Source organism: Ochotona princeps, chromosome 5 (genome assembly GCF_030435755.1).
Source record: "Ochotona princeps isolate mOchPri1 chromosome 5, mOchPri1.hap1, whole genome shotgun sequence".
Classification (NCBI taxonomy): domain Eukaryota; kingdom Metazoa; phylum Chordata; class Mammalia; order Lagomorpha; family Ochotonidae; genus Ochotona; species Ochotona princeps.
Window position 1 is genome coordinate 20,374,180 of NC_080836.1, and position 10,199 is coordinate 20,384,378.

At 40.5% G+C, this 10,199-nt stretch overlaps 1 protein-coding gene across 11 annotated transcripts in view; it reads left to right on the forward strand.

Annotated features, from left to right (window-relative positions):
- The window catches only part of R3HDM1 (R3H domain containing 1), a 161,544-nt gene extending 151,547 nt beyond the window's left edge, over window positions 1-9,997 (forward strand). For 8 of the 11 annotated variants that reach the window (XM_058664433.1, XM_058664428.1, XM_058664431.1 and 5 more), the window contains 5 exons: window positions 3,470-3,614; window positions 5,289-5,363; window positions 7,445-7,527; window positions 7,898-7,982; window positions 8,628-9,997. In XM_058664433.1, coding sequence (XP_058520416.1) covers window positions 3,470-3,614; window positions 5,289-5,363; window positions 7,445-7,527; window positions 7,898-7,982; window positions 8,628-8,989 — 750 coding nt within the window. In that variant the 3' untranslated portion in view covers window positions 8,990-9,997. The remainder of the gene's footprint in view (window positions 1-3,469; window positions 3,615-5,288; window positions 5,364-7,444; window positions 7,528-7,897; window positions 7,983-8,627) is intronic. The other 3 variants (XM_058664436.1, XM_004589364.2, XM_004589365.4) reach the window with 1 other exon arrangement.
- The last annotated feature ends 202 nt before the right edge of the window (window positions 9,998-10,199 follow it).

Genomic DNA, 10,199 nt, shown 5'->3' on the forward strand with positions numbered 1-10,199 from the left:
TTCCCGACACATTACCAAGGAACTAGACTGGAAGTGGAGAAACCGGATTTCAACAAACGTTTGTATAGGATGCCAACCCAGCAAGCAGATGGTGCTTAACCTACTCCCCCACAGCACCAGCCTCCCAATTTTATTTATTTATTTATTTATTTGCTTATTTATTTATTTATTTGGTTTTATAAGAAAATAAACTAGATCTCAAATTCAGTAAGGAAAACAAGTCTACTAATGGCTTATGTTAAGCAGTGGGAAATGGTCCCAGTGTTTGGTCCCCTACCACCCCTGTGGCAGATTCAGCTGTAACTCCTGAATTTTTTGTCTATTTGTGAAGTGAACTAGTAGATGAAAGATAAATTTCTTTGTATTGACTTTCAAGTAAATGAACAATTTTTTTTTAAAAAGTCAGTAAATACAAACCAATGGCAAAAGAGTGAACAGTATCAAGGGAAAATCAGAAAAATATAGATACAAAAATAAGGAGAACATTAAATGGATTAAAAATGGTATAGTATGTATTGATCAATTTTAACAAGGAAAGGAATGATCAAGCTTAGTTTTTTGTTTGTTTGGTTTGGTTTGGTTTTACTTTTGCCTCCTATATGCACAAGGACATACATAACATTGGTTAAAATGAACCCTACTCTTACCCAAAACACTAAACTGCAGGCAGATGTGTGGCCTTGGAGTTTGACTGTATGTCAGAGTACCTTGGATTGGTCCTTAGCTCCACTTCTGACTCCAGCCTGCTGCTAATGAGTGCTGTGGGAGGCAGCACTGATGGCTCAAATAATTTTGTTTCTTGATGGAGTTTCCAGCTCTCAGCTTTTGCCTCGGCCGGCAACCATCAACCGGCAGTTGGAAAGACTGAACTCTGCTGCGCGCTGTTTGTCTCTCCTTCTCTCTCTCATTCTCTGCCTTTCAAATAAATGTTTAAATTTCTAAACTTTATTTAATATTTAATTGAAAAGCAGCTTTACACAGAGAAGAAGGGAAGAGAGAGATTTTCCATTCATTGATCACTCCCCACTCCCCAAATGGCCGCAACAGCCAGAGCCAAGTCAATCACGAGCCGAGAGCTTCTTATGCGTCTCCCACATGAGTGCAGGGACTAAGAGCTTGGCCCATCCTCACTGCTCTGCCAGGCCGTAAGCAAGGAGCTCAGTCAGAAGTGGAACAGCTGAGACATGAACTGTCACCCTAAGGGGTGACAGTACTGGCAGGTTGTGGATTAGCCTGTTGAGCCACTGCAATGGCCCCAAATTTTTAAGTTCAATCAGTCCTTTAAGTTTACGAATTCATAGGAAATTCAGGAAGAAAGAGGATAATTTGCATTATACCAAGAGGATATTTTACTGCACATACCGGCCTTATTTCTTTATCAAATAAATGGCATTTTTAAATCGAAATTGGTTCTTTCACAAATTATATGAGATTCCTGAAGTCATCAGATGTAATACATAGATCTTGTTTGGATACAATCCAGTCAGGAGACACTTCCGAACAGAAAGATAGATTGGTGAGCTTTAATAATAGGCTAGGTTTTGACATTGTGGTTTCTATATTTTTGAGAGTCCTATTTGTTCAGTTCCCAGCTGCCTCACTCCTGATTCAGCTCCTTGGAGTGTGGAAGGTTTATATCTGCCTCTCCTTCTCTCTTTGTAACTCTCCTTTTCAAATAAAAGTAAATAGATAATTTTAAAAAGTAAGTATCATCCAGAAATCAGCTCATAAACTCTAATTGGACATTTAAAACATGGAAATATGAAGACACTCTGTCCCTGTAATTTGGAAAATTTAGAAAGACTAATATTTTTGCAGTGTTAGCAAAAATGGTCATTTGTAAACTCTCTTGTAAACTTTTATGGAAGCATAAATTGGTACCACTCTTGAGAATACAGTTTGGTGACTTTTTATTGAAAAAAATGTGTTTATTTGGGAGAGTTATTATAGAGAGGAAAGATAGAGATTTTCCATCCACTGGTTCATTCCCTTCGTGGCCACAGTGGGTGGGGCTGGGCCGTTCTAACGATAGCTGAGAACTTCTGGGCCTCCAGCGTGGGTGGTAACCTTTGTGGATCGTTTTCCTCTGCTTTTGGCATCAGAGCAGCAGGCCTCAGCCTCCATATGGAATGCCAACATTACAGATGGTGGCTTACCCAGTTATACCACAACACACAGGCCCAAGTTTGGTGTTTTGGTCTCTGTTTTGTTTGTTTTACTGTAGAAGTTGTAAAGCCTTTGATCCACAGATCCTTTTCTGAAACTTTATCAAGTGAAAATTGTGGAACAAGCTTATAAAACCATGTGTGAAGGAAAGTTTCTCCCTCCCCGTTATGACATAGAAAACTTGGAAACATTATTGACAATTAATCAATGAGGAACTGATTATTTGCCGTATAGGAAAACACCTTAAGTGTGATATACACCTAGCTGCCCAGATGGTAGTTTCTAAAAGTCGTTGTCCACTAAGCTAACCAGAGCTCCTCCAAGAAATAGCCAAGGTTCAGGGAAAGGTTATGGTGAGTCTAGATTATCTTGGTGTTCCAAAAAGCAGGGAAGAACTAGAAGATTAGTGAAGTTAATTTTTAAAAATGTAAAACAAAAAAAATACTACAAAAAACTAAAAGACAGAAATCATCATTAGATGCTAAAACTGGTGTCTATAATTTGATGAGAAGCAGGATGTTTTGTAAAGTATCTTCCCCCCCCCATATGATACATAAAACTGAAAAGGAAAAAATACGAGCTTAGAGTGGGGAAGCCTAGCAGATAGTGCCCTAACTGGGTGATCCACGCGAACATCAGCAGTACCATGATGGCAGACACAGATGGTCCGATCTTCAGAAGTGTCAGAGCCATTGACAAGCCTGAGACTGTTGAGATTTTAAAATTTGAAGAGCCTTGACAACTAAATGCAGCCTTGGAGTGTGGATTTTGGAGGTTTAGAAATGTTTTTTCTCCTTTTCTTTAAAGGGCCTTGTGGGACACTTGACAAAATTTTAGTAAACTAGGTACATTAGTAATTCCCTACTTTTAGTGGTTCTACTATTAGTAAATAAAGTTTTCTTGCCTCATTTCAAGGAAATATATGCAGCTCAAACAATTCTGAAAGAAATCATATGTGATTAATCTTATGATTTGATTATTGTTTATAGCTTTTGCCATGTTCGTGTAGAACAGTGGTCTTTCTACCTTTTTTTTTAACCTGTTGGGCATTATGGTTAGTGGTGGCTGTAAAGTAAATTGAAATTTTGTTATTGCAAAAATTAAAGGTAAAATAAAGAGAAGGGTGACTGATGTATAGTTTGTTCTCTTTTTCGCGATGAGTTGGAGATTATATAATTCTATAATGTTCTGATTTTTAATATCATACATCTTTGTATTGAGCAAGAACAATTTTTGTCTAAAAGCAAATTTGCAAAAGATCTCCCCCAACTGCTAACGTGTTTTTCTGATGTTATAATTGCAGCACAGCCCTCAGCTCAGTAGTCCTATAATTTCACCAGCTCAGTCACCGGCACCTGCCCAGCTGTCTACCCTGAAAGCTGTACGTCCCTCTGGACCACCACTTTCCATCGTGCCCCAGTTTTCTAGGCCTTTTGTACCTGGACAAGGTAAGTGTACATGAAACCTCCAATAGCTTCAGATATTTTTTTTAAAGATTTAATTATTTTTATGACAAAGTCAGATATAGAGAGGAGGAGAGACAGAGAGGAAGATCTTCCGTCCGATGATTCACTCCCCAAGTGACCACAACAGCCGGAGCTGCGCCAGTCTGAAGCCAGGAATCTCCCATGCAGTTGCAGAGTCCCAAGGCTTTGGGCCATCCTCAACTGCTTTCCCAGGCCGCAAGCAGGGAGCTGAATGGGAAACAGGGCTGCCAGGATTAGAACCGGCATCCATATGGGATCCCAGCACGCTCAAGGAGAGGATGTTAGCCGCTAGGCCACAGCGCCAAGCCCAAATTTTTAAACCGACTGTTCTCATTGGCTTGGTAATTTATATTTAGCACTGCTGCCTTTCAGTTTTCCACAGAACTGTATTTTAACCTCTACTAAGTTATCTCTGTTATATACTCTCCTGACCTTAAGCATTCATTGCCAATTCATCCAGTCAGTAATTATGTATGCTTAATTGTTACATGGTGAAATAATTAACTTATTATTACTCTAATAGTATCAAGTAATATGTAATAATTAAGTATAAATTCTTGATCTGGCACAATAGCTCAATTGACTAATCCTCCTCTTACAAGCACCGGGATCCTGTGTGGGGACCATTTGTGTTTCAGCTGCTCCATTTCCCATCCAGCTCCCTGCTTGTGGGCTGGGAAAGCAGTGAAGAGTGCCCCAAAGCCTTGAGACACTGTGCTCACATGGAGACCTGGAAGAAGCTCCTGGGTTCTGATTTCAGATTGGCTCAACTCCAGCCATTGAGGCCATTTGGGGAATGAACCAGTGGAAGGAATGAATTCTTATTTTTTTAAAAGTGTTTTGTTTGTTTTTATTTACTTGACCAGAATTACAGAGGAGAGTCAGAGATCTTCCCTCCCCTGTTTCACTCCTTCAGAGTCTGTTAACACCCCAGGTGGAACCACCCAGGATGAAACCAGGAACCAGGAACCTATCCTGGTCTCCCCCATGAGAGACAGGGGCCTAAGCACTTGGATCATCTGCTGCTTTCCCAGGCACTTCATCCGAGAATTTTGTTGGAAATGGAGCAACTGAAACGTACACTGTCCCCAATCTGTTTGTCTGTAGTAATAATAATACAGTCTTTTAATTTTTTTGTAGTTCTTTTTCCTATATTAGAGTAATACATATAACAAATATATTGCATATATTATTACTTTATTGTTTAAGATTTAGCTCATTTATTTGAAAGTTAGGGTTATGGGGAAAGAGGAAGAGACAGTTTACTCCCTAAATAGCTCCAGTGTTTGGGGTTAGGCCAGGCCATATCAGGAATCTTGAACCCCTTCCAGATCTGGCATCTCTTAGGCCATCTCTTCCACTGGCCCCACGTCCCATCTGCCCTTCAGCTAAACTTTTGAACAGTGTTCATCAAAAGGAGCTATATGGAGTTGCTGGAAGACCACAGTTTGCTTCTGTTTCATAAAGCTTCCAGAAGAGATAACATTTCCTGAAGATTAATTCCTAGCACTACTGATAACCTTCAAAACATAGAGGGTTGAAGTAAAATGAGAGTATAATATAAATGAAAATATGGTTCTCCAGAATAAAGTTTTTCTTTTGTATTTTAAAGATTTATCTCTATTTGTTTTAAAGGCAGAGCAATAGAAAGAAAGAAGGAGAGACAGAAGGAGAAAGAGGTCTTCCATCTGCTGATTCACTCCCCAAATGGTATGACAATTATGGATGGTCCAGGCTGACACCAGGAGCCTCAAACCCCAGGTCTCCCAGTGGGTTCCAGGAACTAAGCACTCAGGCCATCCTGTGCTTTCCTGGATGCCATAGGAGGGAGGTAAAGAGGAAGCAGAGCATTGGAACCAATGCTTATATGGGCTGCTGACATCATGGGCTTAACCCATTGCACCACAGTGCTCGGCCGCAGGTCTGAATTTTTGTAATCAGCTTTATTATAGCCTACTGTGTCATTACTTCTGACACTGAAGAAAGCAAGCAAAAAAAAAAAAAAAAAATCCTGACTACACTTGCTGATTTAGGAGGGGATCGTTACTTATGCATGATCCCTAAGGATTGTTCTGAGGCAGTGGGTGGGCATTGCGGACAGAGGGTTAAGCTGCTGCTTGGGATGAGTCCTGCCTCCAGTTCCTTCCAGCAAACCCACTGTGACTGGGAGGGAGCCGATGGTAACCCAAATCCTTGGATTTCAGTCGCCCGTGTGGGAGACCTGGATGGAAATTTAGGCTCCTGGTGCGGCCTTCAGCCCTGGCTATATGAAATAGAACTAGTCAATGGAATTTACCCCTTTCTGTCTTTTTCTCTGTCACTCTGCCTTTCAAACAAATAAATATATAAATAAATTTTTTAAAAAACCTGTGTCCGAGTAAGTTCACATTATAAGTAGAAATTCTCATTTAAAATAAAACAAACTCAGTACTGAAACAAAAAGGTACTGTTTAAATAGAAATGGGGGCAGCCAGCTGGCAGTGATGTATAAGACATGTTGGAGGACCTGGGTTTGCGTTCCTTTCCACTCCGCATTCCAGCTACCTGTTAATTTGCACCCTGTGAGCAGCAGATGATGGCTGAAGGAGTCAGATCTGTGGACCCAGGTTGAGTTCTTTGCGTCAGCGTGTCCCGGCCCTGGCTGTTGCAAACGTTCAGTGAATAAACCAATAGATAGATCTCTTCCAGCCTGTCTCTTTCTGTCTCTCTGTCTCATGAATTTTTTTTTTATTTTAAAGGTATATGTAAACGTATACATATATACATCACATATGTAAACAACTGTTGTCACACCAAATATTCAGTATGGGAAGGCAAGGAGTTTAGTCTTTATCCTTTTTGCCTTCCCTTGATATGTAGATTTGGGGGAGGCAAGTTGGTAGGTTTTCTTTTTAATATTTGTTTATTGAAAATTCAAAGTTGCAAAGAGATTTTCATCCTCTTGTTTACTCCCTGGATGACCACAGTGGCTGGGGCTGGGCCATGCTGAATCCAGGACCCAGGAGTTTAGCCAGGTACCCCAGATAGGTGGCAAGTGCCCAAACGCTTAGGCCACCTTCCGCTACTTTTCTCAAGTGCATTAGCACATAGCTGGATTGGAAATAGAGCAGCTGGGACATGAACTGATACCCATGTGGAATGCCAGCATTATAAACAGCAGCTTTATCTGCTGTGCCACACAATGCTGACCTTAAAAATCTATTTTTAATTATCATGGGATGAATTCTAGCATCTCAAGTAGGCAACAGGAATGCTAGCAGATATTTGGTGAATTTTGCATATGATATTAGAATTTAGTGTCATTCTTAAAGTCTCTTCTATATATTTAAATTGTTCATTACATTTTATTTTTACCCAATTTTGAAAATTTGCCTTTTTGTCTGTCAAGGGGTAGGAGTTTGGGAGGGAATCCCAACCTATATGAAATTGTACCTCAAAATTCAAAATAAAATATATTAAAAAATAAATAAATTTTTGCATTTTTGAAATAGATAATACAAATATCTAGGTCAAAATCAATAAATAATTTTAAAGTACACAGAGAAGTCCATCTACGCATTTCCCACCACTCTGTCAGACTGCTTAATCACTGATTCCTTAATCCTTTCATAAGGTTCCTTAACTCTGTAAAGGGCATTTGGAAATGTTCTTTTTTTTTTATGTCAACTACTTAGATTTGTTTTTTGCCAAACATGTTTCCCTCATTCATATTAATTATCTTCATAAGTCTGGAAATTCCTGGGTAGTTCTTTTTAACCGAGAAGAGAAAAAAATTTGTTCATTGTTTTCAGGAGATGCCAGGTATCCATTACTTGGCCAACCACTGCAGTACACTCCTCCTGCGGTTCTGCACGGACACATTCCAAATCAACAGGTATGGAGGGCAGGAGGGATCTCCGACCTGCCAGCCTTTACTGCAGACCCCACACTTCTGTGCCACAGCCAGCTGCTTAACTCCACCAAGAGTTCTGCAAGGGAGAGGGCACAAGCTACTTGGCTGAGTAGTGATTCACTAGGGGTGCCGAAAGATGGATGTGGCTGGGGCTAGGGAACTCTTAGGACAGACAGGAATAGGGAAGGATAAGCATGTCCTGACTACAGAAGCAGAACCCGTAAGGCTAGGGATTGGTTCATTTATGCTTGTATGAAACCCAGACCAAGTACGTTTAGATACTAAGGTTTTAGACAATACGAACCCACCTTTCACGATCGCTAACCTCATTCAACTATTTGTGGATTTTTAGGGTCAGTCTGGTGGTAGACATGGAAACCGAGGAAGGAGACAAGCAAAGAAAGCTGCATCCACAGACCTTGGTGCAGGAGAAGCAGGTATGTACATGAAGGGCTGCTGAGTCTGTGAACTGGTGAGTCTAAAAATACACCACACCCCAAAATTGGGCTTTCCTCTACACGGGGAACTATATCATCTCCAATTTAGGATTCTTGGATATGTTCTTTTAACTCTATCATTGCAAGTGTGGGAGATACACAGTAAGATGCAGGTGGATTTAAGGAGGGATGAGGGAGCTAGAGAAAGAAGGTTGTAGGAGCAGCAGGTAGCATGAAACCAGCGATCTTTGAGCTGTGAGACTCACATGGGTGCAAGTTTGAATGAACAAATAACATCACCTTTGTATGGGAAAGGATTTTCAGTTCAACTGCTAGGGAGTGGTTTGGGCAAGTGCCAACTATTCTTGTTTTTACATTGGGAATTTAAGTTCAGAGTCAAACACAATGTAGAGAAGCCACTGTACATAGCAATATTTTAGATGTACCGCCATCAAGAAAACAAATTGGTAGCTTAGAACTGTTGGCTTTGAGGAACAAGTAAGAATGAATTAAAAGGCAGCAATTGTGTGGATTTAAAGTTTCAGAAAGTACATGTTTTTCCTGTGTCATATCTGAGTCTGCACTACTTTTCACCAACATTTTTGCCATCAGAGATGTATTAATTCTACACCTTTTCCATTCTAGTTGTTGGGAAGGTCTTGGAAATCACTGAACTACCAGATGGAATAACTCGCATGGAAGCCGAGAAGCTTTTTGGGGAACTCTTTAAAATTGGCGCCAAAATCCGGTGGCTCCGGGACCCCCAGTCGCAGCCCCAGCTGCGTCGTCACCCTCTCTGCTGTGGCAGTGGGGACAACACTGTCAACCCTGAACGCTCTAAGCCCAGTGACTTGGCCTCCACGTATACTGTCTTAGCCACATTCCCCTCCATTTCAGCTGCACAGAATGCACTGAAGAAACAGATTAACTCAGTTAACAAGTTTAAGCTGAGAACAAGCAAGAAACACTATGACTTTCACATTTTGGAAAGGGCAAGTTCTCAATAACAGCCACCTTTGGACCTTTATGATTCCCCTGCCCTCCCCATCTCTGACTGGCTTGGTATTCGGAGCTTCTGTTAACATTTTAGAGACTCCTAGGACGTGTGGTCTTGGCATTATAGCATTTGAAGAAAGGCCAGTGATCCAGCAAAGGGGAGAAAAAGACAGACATTACACCCCAGATGACCGTAGGAATCCACATCGGAATGATACAGAGTTAGCAGCTCTTTCTAAGGAAATGCTGTTCAAATGCCTCCTAACTTTTATAGTTACTTTGTTTTATATTTCTGAATTCTTGTATCAGATCCAAAGCTCTATTGTACAGCAAACTACTCTTCAAAATGATTACAAGAAGTTGCAACCTGTATTTCTTTTTGTAGCCAGCACAATGTAACCCAACTTAGAATTTGGGGGAAAAAGAATGCAGGCGTGGAATAACCAAGTCAGAACTATGCATCGTCATTGTGGCGGCCAGGATTGCTAAGGAGAGCCCACAAATAGAAGATGACTCTTCCCCTAATTCTCTAAACACATAAACAAGTTCCAGAAAGTAAAGAACTCTCCTGTATGGTCTTTTCCTTATTCATTTAGGTAATATGAACATTAAGTGTAACGTGAATTATGTTCTCAATGCCTCTTAATCAAACCACTCGGATTCAAAGGGGAATGGGAATCATTCTAGACAAAAAAAAAATGCTTGTACTTCCACCTTTTTGAAGCATCCCTCCAATAAGTAAATGCCACTTATTCACATTCCCCTCCTTACGGAATTTTTTCTTTTTCTTTTTTTTTTCTTTTTTCGTCACCAAAGGAACTGCATTTGATGAGTGCTGGAAACTTCTTAAGTATTTAAAATTTGTTTTCATTGTTTGCAGCAGATCACTGGACATCAAAGATTCATTGCACTTATGAACAAGGAACCTTCTTTTCAATTTCTGTGTAATTTGCAAGGCTGTACAATGTGTGCTGATGCAAGCCTTTTTCAGTTCAAAAGAATAAATGTTTACAAATATAGGTGCTCTTTGTGGCTTTTATTACTTTTTTTCTAAGGTTTATTTATTTTCATTGGAAAGTCAGATCTACAGAGAGGCGGAGAGACAGGAAGATTCTTCAGCTTCCTTTGGGTCCCCTACATGAGTACAGGATCCCAAGGCTTTGGGCCATCCTCCACTGCCCTCTCCGCACCTCAGGCAACAAGCAGGGAGCTGGAAGGGAA